The sequence below is a fragment of the Camelus ferus genome, chromosome 18 (assembly GCF_009834535.1).
Source record: "Camelus ferus isolate YT-003-E chromosome 18, BCGSAC_Cfer_1.0, whole genome shotgun sequence".
In the NCBI taxonomy this organism is placed as follows: Eukaryota; Metazoa; Chordata; class Mammalia; order Artiodactyla; family Camelidae; genus Camelus; species Camelus ferus.
Genome location: NC_045713.1, coordinates 19,995,042 through 20,008,337, shown reverse-complemented (window position 1 = coordinate 20,008,337; position 13,296 = coordinate 19,995,042). Strand labels below are relative to the sequence as shown.

The window sequence follows — 13,296 nt, the reverse complement described above, 5'->3', positions numbered from 1 at the left end:
AGGAGCAGGGGCAGGGGTGAGGGTCAGTGGGTGGAAAATTACTAAGAGGCGACATCAGGGAGGAGGGGCTTCTGGCTAAACCAGCCATCACCTGGGGGAGGGTGGAGGATGATGGTCCCCATCAGATATGGAGGATGGAGGATTCGGACCAAACTGGCTTTAGCAGGATTCTTGCTAAAATTAGACACGGCAGAGCATGGAAGCCCCAAAGTCAGGACCTAGTTGAGGTGAGAGTTCCGAGCAGCCTGAATTGAATCTGGTCAAGGAGAGACTCTTTGTCAATATGCTGCTCAGGATAAAGAACAGCTGGCTTTCATTCTGTCATCACCAGTTTCTTTATTCACTTATTTATTCAGACACTTACTTATCAAGCTCTTGCCAGACACTTGCAGGCACTGGGGGGCCCAGCAGAGCCCGAGACCAACAAGGTCCCACGTGTCTTGGAGCTGACACATTGCAGTGGGGAGTGGCTGGGGAGACCAACAGTAAACACATAACAGCCAGCAGGATGCTTTCTGAGAACAAGGAATGCTCTAAAGAACAGGACTGTCGGGTAGAGAGCAAGTGACATGCAGGGAGGGTCTCCTTTAGCTGGGGTGGTCAGGGCAGGCCTCTCTGGATGAGAAGGAGGCAGCCTGCGAGCTGAGGAAAGGGCATTCCAGGCAGCGGGCACTGCACGTGCAAAGGTCCTGAGGTAGGGGACAGGCTAGTGACTTTGAAGAATAGTGAGGAGGTCAGTACAGCTGGAGCAGAGTGAGCCAGCGTGAGGGAGAGTAACAAGAAGGTGAGAGGTAGGCAGGGGCCAGCTTTTATTGTGTGGGTGGTGAGAAACCACCTGAGGGTTTTTAGGCATGGGGGTGACGGGGAGTTTTTAAATGTCCCCCTGGTGGCTGTGCAAGAGGTTTGGAGAGCATTTATTCAGCAGAAGTTTCTATTCCAGCAAATATTTATCAGGGAACTGAGTTCACACATCTGTGTTAGCCTTGGAGCATGGTCATGTTCACAGCTTGAAGATGTAGGCAGGGGAGTAAGTATCTGGTGAACTCCTATACATACTTCAAAATCCAGTTTCTGCCCAGTGGCAGATCAAAAGCCAGAGCATTTCCCTCCAACCTTATACCAACAGCCTTCCCTGGAAGTTCACCCAAAGTACGGGATGAAGTTCATTTGGCTCTTATCTTGGCCCTGAGCACAAGCACTTATTAGGATTCAGCAGATGTTGGACAGAAGGAGGGCAAGAAGGAGACCTGAAATGCTTAGCATCCTTCTTGTAGGACAGTGATCCAGTTGATAGAACTGGCAGGGACAAATTTAGGCTTGGTCCAGGCAAGAATGGCCCAAATTTGCAAAGTTGAGAGTTGCTGTCCTAAATGAGGTAGTGAGTTCCTGGTCCTTTGGAGGTGTGTGAGCCAACCCTGTACACAGTTCATCAGGGCTGCTTCAGGGGAGGGGGTGCATTCCCTGGGAAAACGGCGGTTGGACCAGGTGCCCCGTAGCCCTACCTCAAATCCCTCCCAGACCCAAGAATCTGGGCTTCGACCTTGGCCTTGTGCATTGAGCCTCCCGGCCTCCAGCCATGACCAGCTGCTCTGTCCTTGAAGGCAAGACTCCTATGGAGAACTGGAGGACGATGTCACCTCCTGCAGCCTCCGCCCATCCACCCACAACGCCACGCATGCCAAGTACACGTGCCGCATGGATGTGGTCCAGTTCATGGCTGACGACATTTTCAGCGTCAACATGACAGACCCGTCTGGCAACCATTCCCAGGAGTGCGGCAGCTTTGTCCTGGCTGAAAGCAGTGAGTATCCCTTGGGTCCCAGAGCTGAGAAGTACACAGGCTCCCTACCCCAGCATCAGAGCTGCCCTGTCCTGTGTCCTTACATCACCTTAGGGTTCTGCTCTTTAGTTGCACTGGCGTTTACTAAGGTGTGATGAGTTGCTAATAGGTTTGAGCACTAACTAAAGAGAGACAGCGGAGGTATGAAAAGGAGCTGGACTGGGATCCATGACCTCAGCCTCTGTCTAGCTGTGACCTTGGCCTTGTTCCCTCTATGTAGAGCGAGGGTCCTTTTAACCCTGTCTCTCAGGGATTCTGTCCCCATTATGAGACAAGTTGGGGCACTGGGTCCCAAGAGAAAAACTTCCCTGAGTTTTCTCACATTTATTAGCTCCAGTGAGGCCCGGAATTTCCCTCCAGGCTGGAGGTGGGAGGAGTCCAGGGGCAGGAGGGGCTCGGTTGGTGGGAGCAGCCATCACTGTGGTTCCAGAATCAGGGCAGGGCAGGGTCCAGGAGGCAGCTTTTAGGGTGTGTGTGCAAAGCGGGATGTCCAGGGAGGGGGTGAGAGACCCATGCTCAGAGGCACGCAAACACAGACTGCTGAGAGAGTCCTGCCCTCCTCAGGAAGCCCCAGCCCCTGTGGTCTGGGAGTTTCTGGCCCTAGATTGCCAGCAGTGGGGACAGGGGATGAGAAGGTGTCTGTCATTCACACTCTGGGGGCCAGGTTTGCACCATTCTGCTGAGTGGGTGTTGTACTGCAGAGGGTGTGAATGAAGCTTCACACACGCCCAGATACACCCAGAGTCTCTCTCACACCTTCGTAAGTACAGCCTTGGACAAATGCACGGTGTCCCACCAACTCTTGGTCTCCCCAGCACAGACACAGAAACTGCCACACTCTCTCATGCATCCGTACACGCAGGCACACACGTGCACACACTAGCTCACGTGCTCCCTCAGCCATGCAGATCCAGCTGTGGCACAGGGGCGCCCTCTTGCCCCTCTGAGTGAGCTGGGCAGACAGCAGGCCACCCCCTCCCCTGCAGAGGAGAAGGGACCGCACCACTGTCACTCCACCCCGCAGTGTGGCTTCAAGTTGCATCTCTCTCTGGCCCCCTCCCTCCCACCCTCCCTGCCAGGGTCCAAGGCCAGGCCTGCACCCAGATGTGGCAGGAGGCAGATTCTCCCTCACCCCCCCCCTCCACCGTGGACCCCTCCCTCCTCCTGGGCCCTGGGCCACCCTGGGCTGAGCGGCCCCTATCCGTGACCCCGTCCCTGACCCTGGGCTCTGCAGACATGCCCTCAGCTCCTCCCTGACTGGTTCTCACTGCCCAGCCCAGGCCGTACAGGGCAGCGGAGGACTGGCCTCTGCCCACCTGGGGAAGAGAGGAGAGGGCTGAGGGGCTCTTCTGGCCCCAAGGACCCATGGCTGAAAGAGCAGTGACAGTAATGCCCTCACTGTGGCCTCCTGAGCGTGCGCCGTCTCCCACTTCGGCTCACGGTGCTGAGTTGGTGCTGAGTCATACGCAGCTTCAGAGTTCCTTTTTGGAACCCCTGGAAGGTTCATTTGTTGGTTTGACTAGTATCTCCTGGGGGCCCTCTGTGTGCTGGCTCTATCTTGGAGAACAAAACCTCTGTCCCAACGAGCTGAGATCCCCGAGAGGGGGGCGTATGGCCATCAGGGTCACGGAGCGGAACATGGAGAATGTCCGATGGTGGCAGACGGAGCTGGGGGAGGCGGGATCTGGGGAAGGATGTCGCTCCTCTCACACCTGGACAGCGCTGCCACCCAGCCCCCTGAATCACCTCCTTCTGCTACTTAGTTGGTCTCCGTGAATTTTCACCCCGTGAGATAGAAACTGGTCCCTTTTACAAGAGAGAAAATGAAGACACATGACCTGTGTCCAGCTCAAGTTCATAAAACAAATTTGGGATGGAGCAGAACTGGAAGCTTTGACCTTTAAATGGAAGCACCCAGGAGACCATGGTGGTGTGGCCTGGACCTCTGCTCCTGCACCTTCCAGAAGATGTCTGGGAGATGGGAACAGGATGTCTTGGGAAGCTAGAATTAAAAGTGAATGGTGTCATCATTTAGAACAGAAATGGAGAATGGGTGGGTCTGGCCACAGTGTGGCTTAGAAAGCTTTAGGACTGGCAGCTAATGTTAACATTTGAGAGCTTTCCCACCATAATCCGGACTTCCAGCTTGTTGGGTTTTTCTTTCCTGGCCATGCTGGTCTGCATTCCTGCCCCCTTGAACGTGGCACCCCCCTTTAGATGGGGAGGGCTCAGTCCCCAAACCTGCTTCACCCACATCTGTTCCCTGCCCACCCCTGAGTTTGCAACCCAATCTAGTCTAAATCTCTCATTTCTCAGATGGGCGAACAGAGGACCAGAGACAGGGGATGCTTCACCTCAAGTCATTCTGGGTTACTAGTCCTGATCTCATCAGTGACTGCTCAGGCGGAGGGGAATTTATTCCCAGCACCACATCCCTTTCAGCTGCTGCAAAATCTCATTCCATTTTATCTTTCTGGCTTTTTCCTGGAAGTCAAGCCATCTCCCCCTTTCAACGTGACTGTGACCTTCTCCAGACATTATAACATCTCCTGGAGCTCCAGTTACGATTTCTTCGCGCTGAAGGGCAAACTTCAGTATGAGCTGCGGTACAGGAAGCGTGGAGACCCCTGGGCTCTGGTGAGGCACTCGGAGAATTGGCAGAGGTGGGGGAGCGGGGCAGTGCTGAAGTGTCAGAAACGGATGGTCTGGAACCTTCCCTCTGTGCTTAGAACGGCCATAGCGGGAGAGTTCCAGAAGTATCAATAGCCGGGGAAGTCCAGTGTCAGAGGGACTGTTGTTTCAAATGTGAAGGCTTCTAGAGGTGTTCTTTGTTTAGAGTGTTGCAGAGTTCTGGAATGGCTCACTCTTTAAAACAGTTGAAAGTTCTAGAATTACCCATCCTTTAGGATGGTCCCAGTTTAAGATTTTCATCAGTGCCATTTCTGAGACTGTCCCCAGTGTCCATTGCTAAGATGCCTGCAGTTAAAGACTTCCAGAAATGCCCGCTATTGAGAGTACCCACTGTTGAGGAATTACAAAAGTGTCCAAGGTCTGCGATGCTGCCAATTGAACATTCCCAGGAATGGCCAGTGCTGCTCCGGGGACAGCCCCAGGCTCAGCAGGAAGGGTGCCTGCCAGGATTGTGAGTGGCTGAGCTGGGATCAGAGAAAAACAGAACAAAGCACCATGTCCCAGGCGAGGCTGAGGCCGGGCCCGTGGCTCTGTGCTGCCTACGCTGGAGAGGCCAGAACTCAGACTAGGGCCTGTTTGTTGGCGGTGGAGGGGGTGGTGGGAGTGGAGACTTTGCAGGAGAGACTCAGCCCTTTTATGGAGGCTGCTAAAAGGTGGTTCTGCTGGAGGCAGGGGCTGGCCTGGCTGGTCCTGACCAGTTGTATCTTTTCCTGTGCCGGCAGAGTCCAGGGAGAACGCTGATCTCGGTGGATTCGAGACACATCTCTCTCCCCAGCTTGGAGTTCCACAAAGGCTCAAGCTACGAGCTGCAGGTGCGGGCAGGGCCCCAGCCTGGCACCTCCTTCAAGGGGACCTGGAGTGAGTGGAGTGACCCAGTCATCTTTCACACTCAGCCAGAAGGTAGGTGTGAAGCCAGGATGGAGGCCCCGCTCCTTGTGCCAAATCTTGTCCATGTGCAGCAGCCCTGAGCCCTGAGCTTCCTGGCATGGCTAGAAGATATCCCCTCATCGTGTCTCCCCTTATAGCCCTTTCGCAGCATTTCTGGGGCTCCTGCTTGCCAGGCCCTTCATTGGGCACTGGGTGATTCTCCTGGCAGGGCATTTGGTCCCCCTAAGATACCTGTGAAGTGGGAATTATTACCCCCATTTTGCAAGTGAGAAAACTGAGGCTCAGAGAGAGGAAATCATTTGCCTAAGGTAGGAGTGGGAGCAGGATTTGAACCTATGTCCATCCCACTGCAAGGCACCAGCAACCATCCCCATGGCCCCTTCTGCTCCAGCTCGGACCCTTTGCCCAACACACCCAGCCCCTGTGGCCTCTATTCCATTTCACTCTGTGTTTGTTTCCTTCCCAGAGATAAAGGGAAACTGGTACCCTCACCTGCTTCCCATCCTGGTCCTCGTGTCCCCCATCCTTGTCTTCTTAGGCCTGAAGATCCACCTGCCTTCGAGGTGAGGCTGGGTAACAGGGAGGCAGGGAGGGGGGTCAGCCTGGGCCAGGACTGGGGGACACCGTGATGGTGATAATGACAGTGATGGTGATAATAAACCGTTTACTGGGCACTGGGTGGAGCACTCACTTAACCATGACAGCAGCAACATGAGCTTTACATAGCATTTACTCCCATTTGACAAGTGGGGAAACCAAGGCCCAGAGCCGCCAAGGAACTTGGCCATAGCCACACATCTATGAAGTGGGGAAGGTAGAATTTGGACCTCGGTTGGGCTCTTGTCCAGTGAATCTTAAGCTCTGAGTCCTGAGGGGCAGGAGGGGCCATTGGGTGGGGGTAAAGGGTCTGTGGGCTATATCCCCCACCATCCCTTCTGCTTCAGAACTGGAAGTTTTGCTTTTATCTGTTTATATGTTGGGTTTCTGCTGAACATGGCCATCAAGAGAAGGGCTGCTGCTGCTGAAAAATAAAACCAAAGCTCCACTGGCCTTTGCCAGTGCTGCCGGCTTGAGGCTGTCGTTTGCTGAGCCCTCACTAAGTGGCAGACGCTGGGCCGGGGGCTCTGCATACCTGGCTTATCTTGTTTAAGGAAGAGAATCTTGCGAATGGCAGTGGAGATTGCGGGGCTTGGTGCTCTCTCTAGGTGCCCCAGGCGCTGTGCCCATAGGTGCTGACTCCTCCCCACAGCTCTGGGGAGTGGTTCTTTGCTCATCCCTGGTGGGGGAGGAGGAAGCCAAGGCTCAGAGGGGCTGCATTTGCTCAGCACAGAATAGGCAGCCAAGCCCTGAAACTCCGGGCAGCTTCAGGAGACTCGCTGTCCCACATTACAGATGTGAAAATTGAGGCCTGGGCCAGAGGGAGCAGAAGGGAGGGGCCTGGGTGTGTCTCGGAAGTGCTGAGTCTCCTGCAGGACAAAGTCGGGGAGCATCTGAGCAGGCTGCCCTCTGGGAGGTGTGTGGGGCTCACCTCATCTCTGCCCTCCCAGATTGTGGAAGATGTGGGTGCAGGTGCCGAGCCCAGAGCACTTTTTCCAGCCCCTGTACCTGGGCCACAGCGGAGACTTCAAGGTGAGTACTCCCACCCTGTGAAGAGCCCCCCAGAGCCTCTCACCCTCTGGGAGCTTGCATCCACCCTCATGCCCAGACTCCCAGCCCCACCCTGCAGGCCTGAGGCTCCCAGGCCCCCGCCAGGGCTGGAGCCAGGCTTCAGTCTCTGTACCTGCAAAATGCAGGAAGTAATTCCTGTGGGGCAGAGTTGCCATAAGAAATAAACAAGATCAGGTAACATTTCCCAGCCCAAGGAGCCCAACTGGGGGAGGGCAGAGCCAGGTGATCCCATGAGCCACAAACTGGCCTCCTGGTCCTATGGCAGAAGCCTTTGATAGGGAGGTGGAGAGCTGGCAGTTTCTGGGAAGGGAATGGCTCCACCTGCAAAATCCACCAGCCTCCTGTGGGCCCCAGCCCCGCCGCCACCGCCAGCGCCCTGGGTTCTCTGTACCCAGTTACCACTAGGCACCTGTCCCGGTGGCGGCGGCGGCCCGACAGCAGCCACCGCAGAGAGGATGTGGTGACGGCTGGGAGGGGCAGCCCACCTGCTCTTGCAGAGCCTGGAAGTCAGGAAGTGCAACCAGAGCCCTGACTGAGCTCCCGCCACCTGCTGTCTGCCTGGCGCTCCCCGAGCACTGTCTCACCTCCCCCTCTTTTATCCTCACAGCAGCCCCTGCGGGTGGGTGGCAGGGTGGCTGAGTGGGTGGGTGCTCCATTGTCCCAGGGGACCCACAAGGAGACCTGGGCTCAGAGTGGGACAAGGGAGGAGCCTGGGCTCCATCCCACACTGGAAAACCCTTTCTTTCCTCTTTCCTCTGCACTTTCCCCAAAGCTCAAATATCACATCTATTTTGCGAGCATTTTACCAGTATTCATCCAGCACATGCTGCGCACCAGGGAGTCTGCTAGGAGCTTCAAAGATAGTGTTTCGTGTATCTTTAATCCCTACAACTGCCCTGTGGTGGAGGGGACTATCAGCAGATGAGGAAATTGAGGCACAGAGAGGTTGAGTAACTGGCTCAAGGCCACACAGCTGAGAAGTGACCTCAAATCAGTGGTGGTAGCCTCAGCAGGAGTCTGAGATGAGCTGTCTGGTGGAGTAGATTCAAAACTGGTAGATTTCAGTTCTCAGGGATTTGCTCTGCTGATTGGGTAGAGACCCAGTGTCAGGAGTGGGACAATAAAACAGGAGGCCTGGAGGGGCTCTGTCACTTAGCCCTCAGGCCCTCCTGCCTCCGTGTCTCCACAACTCAGGAATCTGGGCCCTGCACTTACACAGACCCCAGGAACCTTGGATTGTGTGAGCTGGCAGGCTGCGGAGGGCCATGGTTCCCTGCTACAGAAGGGGAACTGAGGCCCAGGGAGGCTGGTGGGGACCATCACTGGACAGGGACGCAGCATGATGCTAATCTTCCCCACCCCTGCCTCTCTCTTTACCTTCTGGTGTTTCTCTCTGTCTCTGTCTTCCTCTCTTGCTGTCTGTCCTGTCTCTGTGTCTGTCTGTTTCCACCCCCTTCCTTGTCCCCACTCTCATCCATGACTTCCCTCCTTTTCATTCTCGTAGAAATGGGTGGGTGCACCCTTCACTGCCTCCAGCCTGGAGCTCAGACCCTGGAGCCCAGAGGCGCCCTTGCGCCTGGAGATGCACAGCCAGTGCTCCCCACTGTGTGCAGCCAAGGGGCTGGTGCTCACAGAGCTGCGGAAGCCCACAGACCTGGTGGAATCCGATGGGGTGCCTGAGCCGGGCTCCTGGGGCCCAGCGCCCTCCACCACTGGCAGCTTGGGTGGCTCAGCTTACAGCCAGGAGAGGGACCGGCCGTACGGCCAGATATCCATCGAAACGGTGACCGTGGTGGACGCAGAGGGGCTGTGCGGCTGGCCCTGCACCTGTGAGGATGACGGCTACCCAGCCCTGAACCTGGACCCTGGCCTGGAGTCTGGCCCGGGCACTGAAGATGCGCTCCTGCACACGGGGACTACAGTCCTGTCTTGTGGCTGTGTCTCAGCCAGTGGCCCTGCCGGGCTTGGGGGCAGCCTGCAGGACAGGCTAAAGCTGCCCCTTGAGGATGAGGCAAGTTGGGCCCCAGGGGTTCCCTGGAGCAGCAGGCCGCCCCGAGGGGTGTCGGACAGTGAGGCTGGCTCCCCCACAGCTGGCCTGGACATGGACACGTTTGACAGCGGCTTTGCGGACTCTGACTGCAGCAGCCCTGTGGAGTGTGACTTCACCAGCCCCAGGGACGAAGGGCCCCCCAGGAGCTACCTCCGCCAGTGGGTGGTCATCACCCCTCCACCTGGGGGTCCGGGGCCCCAGGCCAGCTAGTAAAGTAGACTGGCCATCCAGAGCCGGCCATGCTTCTGGGCCACGAGCCAGAGACAGGGTCACCTGGGCTGTGTGTGAAGAGGCCTGCAGCCCTTAGTCTTCCTGGTGGGGCCCCTCGATGGGGCCCCTGAGCCCAGTGTTTAGGATGTGCGTCTGGGGCTCTGGTGCCCAAGTGCCCATGGACACCGAGCATGCCCATGGTTATGCCGTGTGCCCAAGGCCGCATGTGTCTGTACCTACCTGAGCTCCCTGTGTGCACAAATGCCTCTGTGCATGTGATGGCAGCCTCCCTCTTTCCCAGGCACATGGGGTAGCCCCTGGATCATGTGCTAACAAGCTGATCCAGTGCTGCCCACAGGCCCTGCTGGGACCAGGGCGCTGCCTGGGGCAGATCAGCCCTCCAGATCCTGCATCCAGGAGCCGCCAGAGTCCAGACTGTTCCTTTCAGGGGCCAAGTCCATGGTGACCCTGAGGGTGGGAAGATTTGGGGGGCGGCCAGCGGGCCTAGGTCTGAATCCTGACTCTGACGCCTCCTGGCTGTGCCACATTGGGCAGGTTGCTTTCCCTTTCAGGGCTGGAGTTTCCTGTCTGGACAACGGGGGTGGCGTGCCCTACCTTGGGGAGAAATTGGTGAGGTCGCCCATGTATAGTGTGCAGCCCAGACCTTTAATAAACATCAACTTCCTTCCTTCTGTGGCCAGGACCAAGGCTCGTGCTGGAGGCGGGTGGGGGTGAGAAACCAGACACCGCCCAGGTACCTGCGGGCTGTCCCGCCCTGTCGAAGGGCACATGGGGGATTCCAGCTTCGTCTCTTAGAAACAGCCCCTTACCGACCAAGGTTTCTTTTCCTGGCTCCTGCTGCCTGTTTTGTTGTTCCCTTTATGCACCCAAGACATATTTATTGAGTGGAAGTACTTGAAGGTGCAGGGCTACCTGGAGAGGACCCATCCTTTGGCATACACGTGGGGGAGGGGTGCAGACCAGACTCGGCAGGAATGAGATGGTGGTCCTGGTCCTGGTCCCCCGTGTCTCATTTGCTTGTCCTGGGGAGTCGGGGGAAGTCAAGTTCTCAATAATTTGTCAGGGAGCCTGCTGACATGTGAATTTAAGATGCTAAGAAAATACTTCTTTGCGATGTTTGGAAGGCACGTTACTGAACACAAGAGCTAGGTATCAGTGCAGCATCTTGCATACAACTCATACTTAAGAAAAGAAAAGAGATCCTTTATCCCCTAAGAGGGCTCACCTTTAGAGGCAGTTTTTTGAGACCACCCACCAGGGTTAATTTGGCAGAGGGTCTGATTCAGCCAGCCACAGGCTCTCAGAACCCTGGGGGAATCATCACCCCATCATCCTCCCCGAAGTCCACAGGACGGTGCCTGAAGGAGACAAATCTGGCTTGCCTCTGCTTTTGGATGAGGGCTGAGCCAGAAGCCAGCCCAGCTGATGGCTTTTCTGTGACTTCTCTGTAAAAGGGGGTGGTTGGGAGAAGTGGCCCAGAGAACATGGGAGTCCTTGGTGCCAAAAGTTCTAGAACACTGGATGGTCATAATAGTGGGACTGAACCTGGAATCAGGGTGCATGAGGCTAAGATAGGAACACAAGTGTGAAACCACAGCCCCTGCAGGTGTGAGCAGCCCTCACCATCCCCCGCCGTCACCATGGAGACGCTTGGGCCAAGGTGTGCTGTGGTTTTCACACCCTCTTGGAGGCCACAGGCTCCAGGCACCCTCTGAGCCCCAGGCTCCTGGGGGAAGCAGCTCAGCTCTCCAGCACACAGAGCTCTAAGTCAGGGTGCTGGGGGAGGGGACACTTGGGAGACTGGCTGATGCCAGGCCTGGGGGGTGGGACGGGGCTCTGACCTGGACCAGACATGGCTTCTCACTGACTCTGTCTTTGAAGGGACTCAGCTCATAAATATGGGTGCAAAATAGAGACTAGAGCTGGTCCACCTGGGAGGGTGGATTCGTAGGAGTGAGGTGGATGGATGGATAAAAGGATGATAAAAGGCATGAAGGAGAGAGAGCTGGATGGACAGATGGAGATAAACAGTTGTTAGAGACAAGGATGAAACAGCAAACGTAACCTCCGTGAAGGCAACAACTTCTCTTTTGTTCACTACACTACCCCCAGCCAGGCAGAGAGTGGACCCTCAGTAAAGCCTGGTTGGCAGTATTTGCTTATGTAAATACTTCCACTGTGGCCAATTTCAAGCTACCAACTTGACGGCTCTAAACAAGGGGTTGGAAGAGATGTTCATAATAAACTCTTCTCGCTGGTGTGAGCCAGCCCCAGCACACCATGGATGGGAGCCCAGAGGGGGCGTCAGGAGGGCTGGGCTGGGGGTGCTTCAGGGAGGAGATGGTATCTGGTTGGACTTTGAAAAATGAATCGGAGTTGTTAGGGACACCACCAGCTCCTTGGGCAGAAGAGCTTGAACGAAGGCCTGGAAGTGACTGAGCCCTGAGCCCCTGGGGGTGCGGAAGGCGGTTCGCTGTCACCCAAAGTTCAGGCCAGAATTGCTAACAACCCCGTCTTAAGAGGCAGGATTGGTAGCAACCCCCCTTTTGTGGATGCCACAATCTGCTCCTGGCCCGGCCCTTTTCCATCTGCAGGCTCTGAGGCACCGGGATACCCGCGTGACAGATGAAGTAAAATTGCAGAAGGGGCCAGTGACTTGCCTGAGGTCACACACTGAATTGGAGGTCAGAGTCAGAACCTGAACTCTGGTCTCCTGATCCCAAGTCCAGCTCCCCTCACCTTGCTCTGATGAAAGAGAACTAGATCAGGAGGGAAGAAACTCTTGGCAAACACCTGTGGGTACCTGTGCTTCTGCCAGGGCAGCATCCTGTTGGGTGGCTATGGATCCAGGCCTGGCCAAGAAAGCATCCTGTCTTCCTGGCCACAGTACTGGTCAGACATGGGATCCAAACTGGTCCATATGCTCTTCCTCCTGCTGAGATTGCTCAGCTGTAGGGGTGGACAAAATCTGGAGCTGCTGGGAGAGGGGCACCAGGAGGGAACAGCTCACCTGAGATGAGGCCAAGACACAGGAAAGCGGAGCTGGGAGGCGGATACCTATTCCTGGTATCATCTTTTAAGGTCCTGGATCCAGCCATGCCTGAAACTACACACACCCTGGAATTTTGAGGTCCATGAATATAGAAGTCATTATGTTGTTGACCAAATACTTCTAACTCTTGGTCTCCTGGACAAGATGGTGCTGTGTGACCAGGACTGGCCAATGAGTGGTGAGCAGAAGTGGTAAGTTTCAGTTCTGGACCAGAGCACTGGACTGATGGTTGTGCTGCCCTCTAGAGTGTTCCTCTCTGCCAGTGACTGGTGATGTTTGAGATGACAGCCGCTCCATCAGCCTGGGTCCTCAAGTGGGGAGACGTGGAGCAGACCTTCTAGTTCACCTGCGATGTACACATATTGTAAACAAGAAATAAATCCTTTGTTCTAATCCGCTAAGGTTTGGGGGCTGTTTGTTACCACAGCATAACCCAGCCTATCCTGACTGAATCGATGAGCTGTAAGTTTTCTTTTTTTGCTTAAGCAGGTTTGAGATGGGTTTCTGTCACTTGCACTAGGAAGTGTCCTGGCAATATTCTCAGTGCATCCCTACAATAAAGACTCCTCCCATCCCAAGGAAGGACCACATTCAAAGGGGCCAGAGGACTGGGCTCCATCATGTCTCGTGAATGACCTTGGGCAAAACATTTGCTGTCTCTGAGCCTCAGTTTCCTCTTCTGTAAAGTGGAGGCAGGACTCAGCCTCTCAGCTCACGATGGGGATGAAAAGGGAGGATGAAGACCAGACATTAGATGTGAGTGGGCTTCTCCGCCATTCCCTTCAGCCAGCCTGAGTGTCACATGAGGGAAGGGCTGTGGTCCCAGCCCTTCTCCAGTTTCCTCCCAGAGAGAGAAACCAAGCTGACATTGCCCTG

General features: G+C 55.6%; 1 protein-coding gene across 4 annotated transcripts in view; it reads left to right on the top strand.

Annotated features, from left to right (window-relative positions):
- IL21R (interleukin 21 receptor) overlaps positions 1 to 10,043 on the top strand; it is a 50,775-nt gene extending 40,732 nt beyond the window's left edge. For all 4 annotated transcript variants that reach the window (XM_032460586.1, XM_006186677.3, XM_032460585.1 and 1 more), the window contains 6 exons: positions 1,602 to 1,801; positions 4,332 to 4,477; positions 5,254 to 5,431; positions 5,886 to 5,982; positions 6,967 to 7,048; positions 8,592 to 10,043. In XM_032460586.1, the coding sequence (XP_032316477.1) occupies positions 1,602 to 1,801; positions 4,332 to 4,477; positions 5,254 to 5,431; positions 5,886 to 5,982; positions 6,967 to 7,048; positions 8,592 to 9,347 (1,459 nt within the window). In that variant the 3' untranslated portion in view covers positions 9,348 to 10,043. The remainder of the gene's footprint in view (positions 1 to 1,601; positions 1,802 to 4,331; positions 4,478 to 5,253; positions 5,432 to 5,885; positions 5,983 to 6,966; positions 7,049 to 8,591) is intronic.
- The last annotated feature ends 3,253 nt before the right edge of the window (positions 10,044 to 13,296 follow it).